Here is a 19,134-nt window from a genome sequence, read left to right as displayed (position 1 = left end):
GCAGCTCATTTTCAACCCTTCAGAAAGAACTTGTTTTTGTGTAAATTTCAACAATGCAGAAAATTTCTGCAGTAGGTTTTTTTTTTTTCTCTCTGAAGCAAACTTGGCAGCAATTCCAACTGAATTTGAACTTATTTTGGAAAAAATCTCCAAGGGCAACTGAAAAGTTGCCTTTTCATCAAATTAAGGCACACAGCAGTGAATTGTTGCTCATTGAAGTAGTTCATAAGATACAAATTAAAGCTTTCTTAAAGAAAAATAACTGAATTAGTTTACGTTGGAAATGATTTCATGGTAAAGAAAAACAAACTAAATGCAGTTAAAACTACCAAAAACAAATATTAAACCATATGTAAGAACAATGCAATTGAAATGAATGTAACTCCTCATTAAGACTGAATTGGGAAAGTTATTCATGGTAAGCAGTTCCAAGAAGTCTGTACAGGGCTGAGTCATTGCAGATCTGTAATTGTTTACTTAAAGTACATTCACAACAAGCAAAAAAATGCAATTTAACTCAAAATAAGCATTAAAGAATTTGAAGTAAAGGTTTTGCTTTTTCAAGCAAGTTATAAAATTGATTTAATTTTTGCCCTATTACCTGACCATTGACCCTGCAGGTAATTCTCGTGGTCCACCTGCCAGAGGGCCACCACCATCATATAGTGGAAGCAGCCGTTATGATGATTACAATTCTCGAGATGGATACAGTAGCAGAGATCATTACCAAAGCAGCCGAAGTGATCCTTACTCCAGTGGTAGAGGTGATCGTTTTGCCAGACAAGAAAGGGGACCTCCCCCAACAGTTGACAGAGGTTTTGCTCCACGGAGTTCTTATGGCAGTTCAAGTCGTGGAGCACCCAGAGGCAGAGGTCGTGGAGGCAGTCGCTCAGCCAGAGGAGGAAGCCGAAGCAGATATTAAGCTTAAAACATTGTATGCTTGGACCAAAACGAAATGGACATCTATCCCTAAATTAAGTGGAGTACGTTCAGATCTCATTAGGAAATAAAATTTGGGGACCTTTTTTTTCTTATTTATGTAACTACAGTTCAGGGGTCGAAATAAGGATTTGTCAGCCAAAGCTGACTCCTGTAATGTATAATGGAACTCTTTTCTAAAAAAAAATGTATTTTTATTTTTTATTTGCGTTTTAAGGTTTAAATCTAGCTACGTTTTTAAGGTGTATTTTTTATTATATTTTTTCTTTGTCACCAACTTTTCAAGTTTTCTTTGGTCCGTTCTGCCCCAATGTTCTCCAGTATGTTTTTTTGGGAGGAGGTATTTTTCTTCTGTCCATGTATTGCGCCAGTCAGTTATGTTAGTAGTGCCATACCACATTTTGCTTGGACTTCATGCCTAAGCTTTGGTTGCATAATTGTCTGTGACTGCAGTAGTCATGCCGCCCAGACCCCCCCCCCCCCTCAGTTTTTTGAGAGAGGCTGGCACCAAGTTGTGGTCAGCACCTGCTGAAACAAATTGCCTCTTGTTTTGAGCCCTGTAGTGTTTGCTATTTTTTGTAAAGCAGGTTAAGTGAATATTTCCATTTCCGTAATGTTGACAATTCATGCAAAAATGTAGCATGTTATGTTCATGTGAATTCTTTGTGCCAGTGTTTTCTAAAGTAAAATCTCAAAACGTGCAAACTTGTGCAGCTTCTACATTTCATTTTCTTCAAAGGATTACTTGATCTGTTTCACATACTTTAAATGCAAAAAAAAAAAAAAAATTTAAAGATGCACTCTTCCAAGTTTGGATTGGAGGCTGGCTGTTTTTGTATATCCCAGCTTGTCTGTCCCTGAGAAAAATCTTATGCTGCATATGTCATCAGTGGATATTCTACAGACAGTTGTTTAACCACTGAAAACCTAAGTGCAAGAAATAGTTGGCAAACTCATTCCAGTCATTTGGTCACGCAATCTTGGTGGTCTCCAGTCTTATTAAAATGAGTCCTTGGATGCAGTTTAAGAAAATTAAACAATCTTAACTAAAATGATTTCATTTGCGCTTAAGTTTCATTATTTGCAACTTTATTGTCTCAGTTCAAAGAAACCTATGACTCAAAGGCAGAGGTGACTGCTTAATAGTTAAAGATGGCTTTCACTGCAGTGTATCATATAGTTGAAGCACAACAGTTCAACACTGCTTTAGCAGATGCTGTCAAGTACCAAAGCATAATTAATGGAAGAAAATTCCGGGTGGAACCTTGCAGCAGCATTTTTGCACATGTAGGTTGTCTGTCTTGTATAATCATTGAAAAAGTATGTACAGATACTTTACAGTGCTTTGCAGGCATTTTCCTTTGGGTTGAAGTTAGGGTAGGAGAGTCCTCTTCTGTGGGTATATGATTTGGGGGGTAGGGCTGGTACTGAACATGGGAGGATTTGAGTAATTAATACAGTTGATGAAATGCATTCAATTTCAGATGCATGGGTCTGGCTGAATGTGAACAAAAGTGGAAATTTAAAGTGTAGCCCTTTTATTATTCTGGTGCTTTTTCTTCAGAAAAGATGCAGCTTTGTTTTTAACATTGTGGTGATTTTGCATCAAGTCTGTAAGAAGCAACATGTTGAATGCAGAAGGATTAAAATGTAGTTTAATATTTAAGGTTGTGTATGTAGTTACAGCTGCCGCTCCTTATTGGACAATGCTGTTTGTGGTATGACTCTACGCATACTGGCATTTAATGTGTTTTTGATATCATACATTTGGTTAATAGTGCCTGGCCTTTTCCAAACTGCAACAAGAGTCTTTTTAATGCTTAATATGCTGTGCATTATACTGTTTTTCTTTGTCTCTATCAAGGGTTTACATCAGATTATACAATCTGTAACTTGCAGTCCATATGAATTATTGGCCTTTTCCATTATGTAGTTATTTGCTTCCAGTACCTTGGTTCTTTTGTCAGTTTTCTCCAGTAAATTCCAGCCCCTCTTGCCAATTCACTGTACCCCTAATTGCAGTCACCCCCCATTCGTAGAATCTCATTTCCATTTATGTTGGCTTAGTTCTCTGAATACTGCCTGCTACTTTATAAATATGTTATGTATGGTTATAGTTCTCATTAAATATCTCCATCCAAAATTCCAGTATCTTCATATTTCTTGAGCCGATCCCCACCCCACCCCATTTCATATCATCCCTTTCCACTTTGAATTATTGCTTTCTGCTTGTGCTATATATAGGAGCTGTAGCTTGTGTAGTGCTGAAATACCTCCTTTCAATTCTGGTATTCCCAAACCACCTTGGTTTACTGGAAAGATCCACTTATACCACTCTACTCTTGCCCTCTTCCCCTCCCAGATAAATTTCTTCAACTCTCTTACTGTCCATAGCTACTCTTCTGCCTGACCTGTGTATAAAAAATGAACTAAAAACACTTTTCACTGCTTGTATCTTGCTATTCATATCCATAAAACAGAGCTTCCATTTTCTCAGTTTTGTATGTCTTTTTGTTTAGTCTCTTCCCAGTGAATCCTTTTCAACCCGTATTCCTAAGTACTTTGTTTCTCATGTCCCCATAAATATGGATATTGCTGAACCAGTTCATGTGTATGTATATAGTTGATGGTTATTACCTTTATCTTCATTAATTTTGCATCCCAAAAAGACATGAAACCATCTTAGAATGCTCCACAACACTGAAATGTCCTTTTCTGGTTTTATCTGGTACAGAGTAATATCTGCAAATAAAGACAACTTTTTTTGATTATCGTAACCAGTTATGTCCTTGAACTTGAGTCTCTTATTTTCTTTGCCAGTGGCTGTAAATACAATGCACATAAAAGGGGAAAGAAGACCCCCCCCCTAAATTGCTCCTCTGTTCAAACAATGTATCTGAGGACCCCCCCCCCTATTTTTACCTCCAATCCCTCGTATAGCCTCCTAATTAACCTTATATGTGAAAGTGTTCAATCTCGCCGTTTGTTCTTGCACACGGGTTTGGAGCCGATCATCGGCTCCGAGTCGGCTGCATTGCAAAGCTCTACATCTTAGAGAAGCTCGAGACCAGATTATATCCCATAATCCTCCCTGCTATTCCTCAGATCTAGTTTGTCGCTGCAACAGATCAGTCGAGGAGAGCTCAGGCCAGCGAACAGTTTAGTTTATCGTTGAGATAAGCAAAATTTCTTTGAAAATCTTTATCAATATTTTATCTTTAGCCTAGATATATAATATAGAGAGTGTGTGTGTTTTTCTTGATTGATTTATATATATATATATATATATATATATACTTTAGATACGCTTCGGCCTACTAGCTTTCTGACTTATTCTAATAGTGTTATTATGGCTTGTTTTGTATTGCATATTATATATAGTTATTGTTGGCTAGTATTTTTTCTATCCTTCTATTTTTCACTGTTTTTCAGTGTTGAGCTTGACTGTACCAATGTTGGAGAAAGCCAAATCTGGCTTTGAGATGTCAATGTGGACAGAAAATGTCCATCACTGACAATCACGCTTCCTGCGTCTACTGCCTGGGCCCTCTCCATTTGCTCAATCTGTCATTCCTTTAGCGGGAAGGTCATGACGGAGAGACGCAGGAAGCTTATTGATGGGGGTTTACTTAAACCTGACTTTCAGGAGGCCTTGGAGAAGTCCGACCAGGCTTCTAAGTCTTCGAAGGGGTCGAAGATGTCGGAGCTCATGTCATCGGCTTCGAGCTCATCTTCTAAGATTCGTTCGCCGGTTCCACAGACCTCGGGGCCGAGCATCGAACGGTTATTTTTCACAGAGCCCCAGGTCTTGGAACCGGTGTCAGAGCTACCTCCACCGTCGATTCTTCGGTCGGTGCCGTCTTCGACCCCTTCGATCCGGTCTTCCAGACCATTATCCGATACTAACGTGAATCGTGTCGTGCAGAAACTAATGGAAAAGACAGCCCTTTCCAAGCTGATTGCGGTTTCGTCCCAGTTGGTGTTAAAACTAGAAGCCCTCCCCGTGTCTCCAACAGGTCCTCCTTCGAGACTCGTCCAGTCTTTTGGAGCCGGGAGAGGACGATCCGATGCTAGTGGAGCCCTCGATTGCACGATCGGCACCATTGACTTTGACTCCTTCGGAGCCCGTAGGGGAGTCGCGGAGCCGACTATCTCTCCTTGGTTCCGGGACAGAGTCGTACCGAATTTTCGGTGCAGACTCCCTCTCGGGGCCTTGGCGCAGATTGGTTCGGCTCCATCCTCGAGGTCTGAGCCCACGGTTCCGGTGTCTGTGATGCTTCCGCGTTCTTCGGAACCGGAGGAGTCCTCGGCCCGGGGCTCAGGGACTTTCGACCTTATGAGGAAGGTATTGTCTGCTCAGACAACTACTTCATTGGAGGTGTCTTCTCCTTCCCCTAAAGGGCCGCTTTGTTTCTGCTCCCACGATTCACCCTAAGCATAGAGCCCCATTGCCTCAGCCAGCCCCAGAGGGTGATCCCTGTTCCTCACAGGCCTCTGATGAGGTTCCGAGGAAGAGATTGTGCAAGAGGAGGCACATTGATTCTCCACAGGAATCTCTAACGTCTGACACCGATTTGGATGAGTCAGAGGGGTCCCCACGATCCCCCTCTGAGGATGTCATTTGCAGACATCCTGGAGATCTTGAAACAGAGGGGTGATTGGCAGTCCCTAGCCCCCACTGAGGACGAGTCGGTGTTGCTGAAGGCTTTTGGGGCTCAACCTTCTACCTCCTGGGTGACCCTGCCCTTCGATGAATTGATGGACTTGATCGCGCGAAGGGCGTGGGAAACAGCGGACACAGTGGAACCGGTCCCCCGAAAACCAAACAGATTTATCATGGCCCCCCAGGATAAGGCCCATCTCCCTAAAGGAGTTCCGGTCGATGCTGTGGTGGTGGCTGTGGCCACGAAGAAGGAAATGTCTGGTAATAAGGATTCTAGGACTATGATCAGGTATGGGAAGCACGTTTTTAGTTCAGCGACTTTTTCCATGCGTTCGCTAAACTATTTGACACATTTTACATGTCTACAGAGGGATCTCATTAAGGAACTGGGAGATACCCTCCAGGGTAACACAGATGCTGCTGTCAGATAAGGTAACAGCACAACTCAGCACCCTTACTTCAATAGCAAACTCGTCCATGAGGCTCATCTCATATGCGGCCGAAGGATCGAGTAGAGCTGCAGCTTCAGCGATTGCTCTCCGTAGACCATCCTGGATGCGGCTGTGCTCCTTTGCGGAAGCCTTCAAGTCTTCCTTTGCCAACGCCCCCTTTGATGGTGCCACACTCTTTGGGCCCAAAGTAAAGGAGACTTTAACTCGGTGTGAGCAAGAGGGGAAGACCCTGTCTGTTGTTGGGGTCCGTTTTTCCGCTCCATCTAGGCCGTACCCCAAAGGGCAACGAGGCGGAAAAATGTGGTTCCGTAAGACTCTGGGATCTTTCCAAGCCACACAGGGTGATGCCCCCTCCAGAGGCAGAGGAGGGGGAAGAAATGGAAGACGCCGCCCCGGCGGCAGAAGGGGGTCCACAAAATCAGGGCGACAGGGATACAGTCTCTGGGAAGCCCTTCCAGCACTCCTGAAAGGAGGACCCGACTGTCCTACTCTGAGGCTGTCTGGGGTCGCTTGGCTTTATACCCACAGACCTGGCTAAATCTTACTTCGGATTCTTGGGTAAAAAGCATAGTAACCAGAGGATACATAATTTCCTTTACGTCCACACCACCTCTACAAAAGAGACTTCAGATATGCCACCCCATCTGCAAGGTCCAGCAGCTGTAGAAATTTCAAAGCTGCTCGAAAAGTCATCCAGCCAGTCCCAGCGGACCAAAGAGGATCCGGAACTTACTCAAGGTTCTTTTTAGTTCCAAAGAAGACTGGGGACTGGAGACCGATTTTGGATCTCAGCAATCTCAACACCTTCGTAAGGAAGGAAAAGTTCTGGATGGTCACGCTACAGTCGATCCTTCCCTTCTTACAGAAGGACGATTGGATGTGCTCAATAGATATCAAGGACGCGTACTACCACATCAAAATGGCCAGGCCGTCCAGAGATCACCTGCGCTTCCGGCTGGGAGCCAGTCATTTTCAATTTCGAACTCTGCCCTTTGGACTCACTTCAGCCCCCAGGGTATTCACCAAATGCATGGCAGTAGTGGCGTCTCACTTGAGACTACAAGGATTCCGGTGCTCACCGCCACCACCAGGCATCGTCTTGTTCAAGCCAGAGACTACACAGTCGACGTTTGTTCCCACTTACGGCAGATTTTTCAAAATTGATTGAAATTCCTATCGCCCTCACAGCATATCTCATTCATCGGAGCAGACCTAGATACACAGTTAACACTGTTAAAGCTTCCTCCACTAAGGGCGTCAGCCCTCAAAGATCAGGTTGTTGTTCTTCAGAACAGGAAAGCCCCAGCCAGGCTAGTGTTAAAAGTTCTGGGACTAATGGCAGCGTCTCTGATCGCAGTTCCCATGGGGAGATTGCACATGAGGGTTCTCCAATGGCTGCTTTTCGCGCAATGGTCATTCCAGCAGCTACCCTTATCGCACGAGATACTAATAACAAACTCTTGCAAACGAGATCTTTCATGGTGGGTAAACAGTCAGGACCTCACATTGGGTCATCCGTTTGTCCTACCCAACCCGACGGCCACAATAACCACGGACGCTTCTCTGATAGGGTGGGGGGGACTTTTTCAGGGAAGAACAGTCCAAGGGGAATGGTCCAACATGGCGTACAACCTGCACATAAATGTTCTGGAGTTGAGGCGGTGTTCCTAGCGTTGCAACACTTCCAAGCTCTCTTACCTCTGGGAACAGTGGCAGTTCAAACGGACAACATGTTTGTGGTCTGGTACATAAACAAGCAAGGGGGAACCAAGTCTTACCCATTATGCAGAGGCGCCATAAGAATTTGGCAATGGGCAGAGTCCACGGGTCGCTTTCTACTGGCAACGCATATCCTGGGGTCATCCAACGTCATTGCGGACAGGTTGAGCAGAAGAGCCATCCTGTTACCCCACGTGTGGTCCCTCAATCCACAGGTGGCGGAAAGGATCTTCCGCAGATGGGGCCAGCCTTGCTGCGATCTGTTTGCATCCCCATTGAATGCCAAATGCAGAAGATACTTTGCCCTTCTACCCCCTCCGGGGGATGTTCCCAGGGACGCACTGGTGCACGATTGGCCCCCGGGTCTCCTGTATGCATTCCCTCCTACCCCGTTGATTCCCAAATTTCTACAGAAAGCCAGGAACCTGGCAGTATAATAATACTCATAGTGCCATTCTGGCCTCGGCAGATATGGTTTCCCTTTCTTCGAGCCCATCAAAAGGAGGAACCCTGGATTCTGGACCCAGTACCAGATCTGTTGACTCATTCGTCGGGAGTTCCTCTCCCATCTCTCCAATCCCTAAAACTGACAGCTTGGCTGCTCCGCTTCCCTCTCTAGCCAGGTCAGATCTTCTTTCTCCTACAGTTCAACGCATTCTGGTTGCCTCTCATAAAGCCTCTACCAGAAAGCTTTACAGAAGCAAATGGAAACGCTTCGTATGTTGGGCGTCTAGCCAACACATAGATCCCTTGGTAGCTCCACTACACAAAGTTCTGGAATTCTTATCAATTCTCTTTCACGAAGGGGCCTCAACTTCCACCTTGAGAGTACAGTTGGCGGCTATATCTAACTTTCATATTGGTGAGGGGGGCTCTTCTATTATGTCTCACAGGCTTTGCAAGGCTTTTATGAAAGGAACCTTCCACCTTTGTCCACCCATTCGGGAGCCCTTTTTCCCATGGAATTTGAACTTATTGTCACAACTGATGTTACCTCCCTTCGAACTGGCTTCATCCTGCCTACTAAAGTTCTTATCGTGGAAGACACTATTTCTCGTGGCGGTCACTTCAGCTCGAAGAGTATCAGAGCTACAAGCGTTGTCAGTCAGGCCACACCGTACTTGATCTTTCACCCAGATAGTCTCTCTGCGCACAAACCCGTCATTCCTCCCCAAGGTATGTTCTGTCCTAAATATCAGCCAATCCATAGAGCTCCCCACGTTTTTCAGGAATCATACAAACAAACTGGAGTATATGCTGCACAAGTTGGATGTTCATAGGCAGCTAAGATTTTACCTGGACAGGACTAAAGATCACAAAGTCAGATCAGCCGTTTGTCTCGTTTGCAGACAACAAAAAGGGTATGGCCGTCACGAAACGTACCTTATCTAAATGGCTTTCCGATTGTATAGCATTTGTGTACTCTATTAAGAATCAGTCATTACCTTTCAAGCCTAAGGCTCATTCTACCAGATCCGTGTCCACTTCCTTGGCTCATGCAGCTCGCTTACCTTTGGACACGATTTGTGCAGTAGCTACCTGGGCTAAACCTCATACATTTATCACTCATAAGGTTGACAGGACCTCCAAGGACAGGACATCCTTTGGTTCCACTGTGCTCAGGAACGTTCTTCCATGAGTCACCCAGGGTGACGGAGCTAGGGACTCTACCCGTGTGTAAGAACAAACGGCGAGATTGAACACTTTCACATAAAGAAGTTATGTACTTACCATAACGTCCCATGTGATGTGTTCATCTCGCCTTTGTTCTTACACCCCCCCCCCCCCTTCACATGTTATGGAAGAACAGGTAAGACTAGAGTCTGGTCGGGATTTTTCTTCTTCTTCTAGGGTTCATTGGTCTGTGTCCTCATTAGGATATGGTTCACCGCCCATAAGAATTACTTGTTATAGTCGGAGGATATTCATGGATATCCGTGTGAATGTGTACGTCTTGCACCGAGGTGAGGGTTAGAGGTCTGTTTTTTCGCAAACTAGATCTGAGGAATAGCAGGGAGGATTATGGGATATAATCTGGTCTCGAGCTTCTCTAAGATGCAGAGCTTTGCAATGCGGCCGACTCTGAGCCGATGAGTGGCTCCGACCCCGTGTGTAAGAACAAAGGCGAGATGAACACATCACATGGAACATTATGGTAAGTACATAACTTCTTTTTAAGGGTTCCTGGATCTTTTGGGGCCACCCCCCCCCCCCTTGCTGTCTACCCTTCCATTTCAAAAACAAGAGGCATAGGAGGAGTCATCCAGGAGGTCCCACCTGACCAGAAACGATATTGTATTGTGCCAAGTTGTTTTTGGTGCAAAAGAAGAAAGACTGAGTCATTCTGAGTTTGTGCAGCCTGAATTCGTCTTCCCTAGTTGAAAGCTTTCATGTGAATTCCTTGATTTTGGCCCTTCGAAAGAGTGGCTGAGTATCTCTGGAGTTGCATCTCCATGTAAACATGTTGGAGGTAAGGGTAGATCACTCAATCACTGAAGTAAATGCTGGCAGATGGGATGGTTCCTGCCAAATGTATTGCGTTTCCAGCCAGTACGCCAGTGTTTAGGTGCTCCCTTCCTGATGTGCTGTATGTCTGACATAAACCTAGGCATGCATGCTGATACAAAAGGGACATAATGAGCAATCAAATCCTCAGAACTTACCTGGCTACAGTCAAGGAAGCAAGGCATCTGTAGCTCAGTCTGTCAGCTGTTTGAAGGCTCCATTTTGCTCCTGCAATGGAAAGCCAAGTACCCCATTGGTGATCTTTCCTTTCTTTTTCATATTTTTGAAGTGGATTTTTTTTGTCAGGCAAATGCCTCTGTTGCAAATTCCATACAAAGATGATCTTTTCTGCCTATTAGGCTTTTATGCTAAAAACCTTTGTCGCTTCTTTCTTTGTATACTTTGAGAGTAAATGTCTGAAGGCTGTAGTGCGAGTCAGCATGTCCTGCAAAGTTTCTCCCTCTGTGACGTCCCCATACAGCTAAAAAAGAAAGGTAAGCAACAGGAGGAAGACCTTGCAAATTGAGGCGTTATTCGTGTTTCACTGTTGCAGTCATCAAATTTGGGTTATCCCTGTCAGGGTAGCCGTTGGCTGGCCCAAATACCAGAGGCTTAGTATTTCTGTGTCGGTTGCTGTCGCTTCCGATCTGAAGTCAGGTCATCAGTAGTTTAAAGTAAGGCAGCTGGCGCCATTACATCAGTCTTTCTCGCCTTTGAGCCCGAAGCAGAAGTAGCTCACACGAGTGCCAGTCAGATGCTACCAGAGTTTCATCTACCAAATTGAAGTTGAAGTTTTGTAAAGCTAAGTACCCCGTTGGGGATCCTTTTTTCTTGCACTAGCCCATGTCAGAAAAAGTTAATTGACTCACCTGTGGAAAGTAAATACCACACAGAGACTTCCATTCTTACTGCGTCACTTGTTTAGGCCCAGACCACGACATCCCCCGTTGTCGCTTCTGTGCTTTGTTCAGTGCCAGAACTATCTATCGTCTGGCCCTTATTGTAGCCAGATATTTTTGCTTTCAGTCCTCTAATTCCGATATGACTTCGATAAGCCATCCGACAGCAGATCTTCCGAAAAAACATAGATAGAGACCACACAGGTCCAAACCTACCGATGACGCTTCTGTTAAGCTAGTCATCAGTTCTTCGGTCCTCAATGAGGTGCTTTTGCAGCTCCTGATGCCCGCTTCTGTGGATTTGCAGGCGGGTACTGAGACCCTTTCGGAGTCCGGTATGCCGCAAAACTCTTCGACTAAGGATCCTGCGGTCGTCTCTACCTTGGATGGGTCCGGAGCTGCTGAGCAGGCACCAGCTTCCAAGGAAGTCCTTCACACTACTGATTCTCGACACACAGACTTATTTCGCCACTACCGTTCTTCCGAAAGGAAAAGAGATCTGTCCTCTGTAGTTTTGTCTGAACACGGGTCCAGATGACTCTGATGCATCTGAATATGAAGACATGCAACCCCTCTCTACTTATGAGGATTCTTTTTTTTTCAAAACAAGTTTATTGTTTTAACATATAAGAGAAATATCATAACAATTTTATACAAATAATTAAAAATAGGTATTATAATATTCAACAAAACAACTAAAGTATTTACAAAGACATCCACTACAATCAGATCAATTAAACTAAAATACTATGCTATTGAAATTAGAATTTTTTTAACAAATTTTGTAAATTATCCCATACAATAAAATGTGATGTTTTTCTAGTTGTTCTCATTCTAATTGTGCTCATTTCCATATGACACATTATATTCATAACATTTTTAAATTCATTGAACGAAGGAGGTGTATCTGAAATCCAATTTCTAGTTATTATTTTCCTAGCCACTGCTAGGATAGACCATAACAAGGGAAGCTTAATCTTTTTAACACATTGAGGTACAGGTGTGTTGAATAATATAAGAGACTTAGAAATAATGAAATTATCTGTAAAAGAGCCTGCAAAAATTCATTAATTGACTTCCAGTATTCTTTCAACTTCATACAGTCATAAAACATATGAGCCCAGTCAGCATTAATTTCTACATTACATCTCTTACATAGATTATCTTTATTATTAATTTTATTCATCATCAAAGGTGTATAAAAAGATCTATGTAAAAATTTCCATGTATAAAGTCTCCAGACAATGGAAGATGTAGTTCTATAAGCAGATTCCAATATATATTGTTTATCTTGTTGAGTTGGTGGGTCCCCATTAATAGAGGTGAAATAATTCCAGTATGAATCTACATTGTAAAAAGTTTCTTGTCTGATAATTTTATGTATATATGAAAGTTTACCTTTATCAGAAACTTTATGCTGTAAATTTATTATCAAGTAATCAATCAGTTTTGGAATAGATTCTTTAACTGTTATAGACATTAGATCTATTCTATCAATGAGATGTTGTCTAAAGATCTGAACCTCTAACCAGCAAGATGTCCTTCATGGATGCATCTGCAGTCATAACAAGTGGGTTGTCCTGTCGTCAGGCAGCCCTTCAGTCGGCTGGATTCCAAAGTCCGGGTCCGGCTTCGGCTGATGTCGCACTCCACCCGACGTCATCTCTGTTGGTCTTCGGGTATAAAGGCATCAGCCGACGCCATTTTCCTCAGTCTTTCTTGCCGCGTGGCGCCCGAAGCAGAAGCTGTTCGCAAGTGCCGGTCGGTCGGATCCAGAGATTACTTCTACCGAATACTACTTCGAAGACTTCTAAAGCTAAGTACCCCGTTGGGGACTTTTTCTTGCCTCAGCCGATGTCAGAAAAAGTTAACAATTGTTAAAACTGTGGGAAACAAATACCTCATAAAGATTTCCACTCTTACTGTCTGCCTTGTTTAGGCCCAGCCCACGACGTAGCAGCCTGTTCGGCCTGTGCTTCCTTCAACCGACGAACGCTTAGGCGTCGGTCGGAGTTCGCAGAACAGTTTTTCGGTTCTGATTTTGCGTACATTATGCCGTCGGATCCTCCGACTACCCAATCTGGCAAAACGCAAAGATAAAGACCGACACTCGCGGTCCGCGGTTTCGGCCGAAACCTTGGTCAAGCAAACCGCGAGTGTCTCTGTTTCAGCCGAAACCGAGAAAACTGAACAAAGTACAGCTGAACCTATTCCTACAACTGAGGCCCCTGCTACAACTCTTGAAACTACTTCAGAAATTTTACCCACTACGGTGGTTGACTTATCAGACACCATCCCCTTGGATGTTTCTACCCCAGCACGTGGTGCTGCTAGGCCTCCAGCAGCCATGTCCATTAAGGCCTTCTCCAGGGCTAAAGCTGCCAAGACTACTAAAACAGTGCCTGTTAAACCACCCCCATCCAGGCCCTCTTCTAGTTCTCAAATACTTACCTTGGCAGAAGATTTAATTTCTTTAATTAGAGGATCTCAATCTCACCCAGACAGGGCCTCTCAGCCCCCAGAGAAGAGACCTAGGGCAGAGCCCCCCGAGCCAGTGTCCTCTGATTCTGCTGATGAATCAGACATAACTGACCAGCCAGAGGCTCCCTTCTCCAATTTTGAAGATTCTGATGCTGAAGAATCCATCCCAGCTGCTTCCCCACCAGAAGAATTTTCCTTTGGGGAAACTTTGCATGCCATGCGAGAACAGTTCCAATGGCAGCAACAGGATTTTTCAGACTCCAGAAAAAGACTTAGGACCTTTCTGCACCTCCCTCAGCACAGGCCCTTGGCTATACCCCTGTTCTCTCTGTGGTGGATGATGCTTTCAATGATGGTTGCTCCGCTCCAGATTCTTTACCCCAGCCCCTACCAAACCAGACAGATTTTACAGGGTGCCAGATACTCATCACCACCTTTACAAGGCTCCACTTGCAGACCCAGAAACTATATCCCAGGGCCCCAAGGCAGTAGCCGCGACCATAGCTAAAAACCCTATTCCTTCTGAAAGGGAAGCAAGGTCATTAGACAGATGGGGTAAAAGGTCTACACTTCAGCTACTCTCTCAGCTAGAGCTTTAAACTGTCAGTTTCACATGATACAATACCAAGAGTTTATGCTGGATCAGTTAACTAAAAACTAACCACTGATGAATCTCTTGATAAGAAATATGTATTAGATATGGTAAATAACATACAACAGGTTAGCAACCATTCCTTAAAATGTGGCTATGATGCACTGGAGGCTTCATTTAGATCAGCCATGACAGGCACAGTGATAAGAAGGCATGCATGGCTAAAGGAACAAGCTTTACCGGATCATGTTAAAGCTAAGTTGCTAGATGCTCCTATGGACAAGACAAGTTTGTTTGGTACATCTGCCCAGCAGGTTATGAAGAAAATGGAAGAAAAGGCAAAATCTGTTCAAACTGTTAAAGATTTCTTGCAGGTTCAACCCCAAGGTTTAGCAGGAACTGGCCTGCCAAAATTGGTCCTTTCCTGACTCCACAAAATTTCAAAGGGGCAGGAATAGACGTTCCAGAGGCAGAAACCAATCCAGAGGAGGTGCCTACAGAGGAAGACAGTGGCAAGGTAACAACAGAGGCACAGACACGCCACTGCCACTACATCAACACAACCACAGTGACTTAACCTATACCCGCCTACCAGGGAACAAATAGCAGCTCCTCTAGGCGGAAAGTTAACCTTATTTTCAAAGAACTGGCACTACATAACAAAGGACAAGTGGATTTTACAAACCATAGATCAAGGTTACCGGTTTCACTTCCACACTATTCCAGTCAAAAGAGGAATGCCAAATCTACCTCCAAATCAAAAAACAGAGGCTCTACGCCAGATAATGGAGTTAGCAAACATGAGAGCTGTGGAAAGAGTGCCAGCAGCAGAGCAAGGAAAGGAGTTCTACTCCAGACTATTCCTAGTTCCAAGAAAGGAAAAAAGTTGGAGACCAATTCTCGACCTGTCCACCTTAAATACATACATCATTGTCCCAAAATTCAAAATGCTGACCCTACAGCAACTTCTTCCCATGCTGGGCAAGGAGTCTTGGCTGGTAACTCTAGATCTCAAGGAGGCATACCTGCACGTCCCCATTCGACCAATCTGCAGAAGATACCTCAGATTTCTTGCAGGATCAGAGCACTATCAATTCTCAGCATTGCCTTTTGGCTTATCTACTGCGCCCAGAGTATTCACAAAATGCCTGGCATCAGTAATCGCCCATTGCAGACTTCAGGGAATTCAAATTTACCCATACCTGGACGACTGCCTGCTACAAGGGGACAACAAAAGCAAGCTGACAACAGATTTACAAAGGGTCATTTGCTTGCTACAAGCACTGGGATACACAGTCAATTTACAAAAGTCAAGGCTAATACCATCCCAAACAAGGACTTTCTTGGGCGCGGAATTGGACACAGTAAAACAAATGGCATTCCTGACTACAGAAAACAAAAAGAACTCCCTCTATACTTCTTGGCACTAACAAAACTGAACAAGTTAACAGCAAGAAAAGTACTGCAGGCCTTGGGCTTCATGGCATCATGCATAATCTTGGTTCCATTTGCCAGACTACATATGAGAAAACTACAGTGGTACCTAAAGAATTTATGGTCCCAACACAGACACAGTCTAGAAACAGAAATCCCACTAATTCCATGCTTAAAACAGGAGTTCCTATGGTGGGCTCAGGCATGCCAGTCAAACCCAGGCCTACCCTTTCGCAGATGTCAAGCAAGCCAGACCATCACAACAGACGCTTCAGACCTAGGATGGGGGCACACATGCTGGACAAATGCGTGCAAGGATTGTGGACACAGGATCAACTTCAACTGCACATCAACCTAAAAGAAATGCTGGCAGTAAAACTGGCAATCCAAAAGTTCAAACCATTTCTCAAAGAGGGCCAGTTGATGATAAGGACAGACAACACCACAGTCATGTGGTACATCAACAAACAGGGAGGCACTCATTCATACCCCCTATGCAGAATGACCTTGGAGCTGTGGACCCTGGCACTCAGCTACAACGTCCAGTTACAGGCAATATTTGTACCAGGGAAAGACAATACCCTAGCAGACATATTATGCAGAACCACTTCGGATGCCCACGAATGGAAGCTTCATCCGGACATCTTCAAGACCATCTCAAAGAAATGGGGAATGCCACAGATAGACCTATTCGCATCACCTCTCAATCACCAGCTCAAAAAATTCTGCACAAGGACATTCCACCCATTAGCATGGAAAGTGGATTCGCTCTCTTTCAACTGGAAAGGCCTAACAGCATATGCATTCCCGCCTCTTCCTTTGATACACAAGGTACTACTAAAAATCAAGGAAGAACGTCCAAGGATAATCCTGATAGCTCCAAACTGGCCAAGACAACACTGGTACCCACTACTGAGGAGCATGTCTCGGAACAATATGTGGACAATTCCCCTGATGCCTTTGATGTTAACGCAGAACAACTACAGCATCATACATCCAAACCTAAAATCTTACAACTGACTGCATGGAATATCACATAACAGCAGCTATTCCAGAACTTTCCCAAAGAGTTAAAGACATTATTCTGGAAGCACGCAGACCTTCAAGAAGGAACTATGCTGGAAAATGGAAAAGGTTTGTCATCTGGAGTACGGAAAGAGGAAAAGATGTGTCAAACATAGATATGCCTAACATTCTGGAGTATCTGGCCGAACTTCTTCATTCAGGCCTGTCCTACTCCTCCATCAAGATACATGCATCAGCTATTTCAGCAGAATACAGCTTTGATACACCTGTTTTTTCGCACCCTTTGCTCAGACAATTCCTCAGAGGAATCAAGAATGTAAAACCTCCAAGGAAACCACCATTACCAGCTTGGGATTTAAACTTTGTGCTAGAAAAGTTGACACTAGCACCCTTTGAACCAGCAGCAACAGCAGACCTACAACACCTATCATGGAAAACTGCTTTCCTACTGGCAATTACTTCAGCAAGGAGGGTTTCAGAACTACAGGCCTTAATAGCAGTGCAACCCTTCCTAATCTTCCACCAAGATAGAGTGTCCATGAGGACTAATCCTACATTTATGCCTAAGGTGGTATCCAGAGTGTCTTTAAACCAGGCAATCCACCTACCTACCTTCTTTCCCAACCCACAAAACAGAGGGGAAAGAATACTGCATACCTTGGATGTACATAGACAGCTACGCTACTACTTGGACAGAACAAAAATAGCAGAAAGACTGACCAACTTTTGTAGCCTATGCAACAGGAAGGGAAGGAAAAGCTATTTCCAAACAGACAATCTCCAAATGGATAGGAAATTGCATACGATTCTGTTACTCCTTCCATGGAAAACCAATTCCACAGAACATAAGACCTCATTCTACAAGAGCAACAGCCACTACCACAGCCTTCTTACGAGGAGTGGCAACCAAAGACATTATTGAGGCTACTTGGACCTCCGTGCATACATTTGCCAAGCATTATAATTTGCCTCTATATTCCAGATCCCGAGCAGGGTTTGCCACTGCTGTACTGCAAGGGATCCTAAACACACCATAATCTACCTTTATCCTCCTCCCTAGTTGGCTATGGTATTCTACCCATTGTTATGACTGCAGATGCATCCATGAAGGACATAGTACAGTTTTGTACCTACCATAAATGTAGATGTCCGAACTGGATAGCATCTGCAGTCAGGATTACCCTCCACCATCCCCTCTGTGGTACTCCTAGGGTGTTTACCCTTCTAATAGCTAGCTGTTGGGGGTCTTTATGGTGTATTTGTTTTGTATATGTACATACATGCTTATTGTTGTGTTTACCTCTATCTATTTGGAAACATTGGCATCTATCCAAATTTTAGCCTGCAAGAGGGCTACTGGCATCTGGGGCAAGAAACACTGAGGAAAATGGCGTCGGCTGATGCCTTTATACCCGAAGACCAACAGAGATGACGTCGGGTGGAGTGCGACATCAGCCGAAGCCGGACCCGGACTTTGGAATCCGGCCGACTGAAGGGCTGCCTGACGACAGGACAACCCACTTGTTATGACTGCAGATGCTATCCAGTTCGGACATCTACATTTATGGTAGGTACAAAACTGTACTTTTCTCTTAGATCAAATTCTTGTTTTAAGAAATCTAGATTTTTAACTTTATTATCAGATATCAGCTGATACCAGTACTTTAGATTATTATCTATAGCTAAATGAGCTCCTTCAGAAGTAGATGACATAAGCATACCCCGAGTATAAAATGTTCTTCATCTCACATTGCTGCAGTCCTTACACTTGGGTAGTCCGCTGTCCTCGATCGGCCCGAATATCAAAGTATTAGGCTGACGTCGGTCAAGGGGCTTAAGACTGACATCAGGACGTCAGGGTACAAATGCGCATGACCGACGTCATATCCTCAGTCTTTTTTGCCGCATGGTCCGATGCAGAAGCAGCGTTGCAAGTGCCGTTCGGCGTTCTGAAATTTTTCAGATTCGAGTTTCAGACAGAGTCAAAGTTGGCTAAGTACCCGCTGGGGAATATTTTAGTTTTTCTTGCCTCAGTGGTTTACCGGATGTCAGAAAAAGTGAATAACTGTATTTCTTGTGGGAAGCAGATACCGCATAGAGATTATCATACTTTGTGTATTCCTTGTTTGGGGCCTGAGCACGACGTTGTTGGGTGTCGCTTTTGTGCTAGGTTTAATAAGCGCACTATTAAGCAAAGGTTAGATTGTGCCAGGTTGGTCTTCGGAAGCGGTGCAATTACAATATGCCGCCGGATGCTCCGGCCCGCTTCTTCAAGAAGCGCAAAGACAAAGCAGTTAAACCCGCAAGAAGAGTCGCCCTGCGGACGCCGGTTCTTGAGGCGTCAGTGGAACTGGTGGTTCCACCGGGCTTCTCTGGAGTCCCAGGGGAGACTTTGATATTGCAGGATGTGGCCTCTCAGGAGGC

At 44.3% G+C, this 19,134-nt stretch overlaps 1 protein-coding gene across 1 annotated transcript in view; it reads left to right on the top strand.

The window, feature by feature from the left end:
• The window catches only part of LOC122793180 (RNA binding motif protein, X-linked-like-1), a gene marked incomplete in the record, with an annotated part of 533,482 nt that extends 531,488 nt beyond the window's left edge, over nucleotides 1-1,994 (top strand). The window contains 1 exon segment of the mRNA XM_044061002.1: nucleotides 621-1,994. Within this exon segment, the coding sequence (XP_043916937.1) occupies nucleotides 621-922 (302 nt within the window).
• Nucleotides 1,995-19,134: the final 17,140 nt, after the last annotated feature.

This window comes from Protopterus annectens, chromosome 2.part0 (assembly GCF_019279795.1).
Source record: "Protopterus annectens isolate FY-2018-M chromosome 2.part0, PAN1.0, whole genome shotgun sequence".
Taxonomy (NCBI): domain Eukaryota; kingdom Metazoa; phylum Chordata; order Ceratodontiformes; family Protopteridae; genus Protopterus; species Protopterus annectens.
The sequence above is the reverse complement of the archived record's forward strand: the minus strand, read 5'-3'. Positions and strand labels throughout refer to the sequence as shown.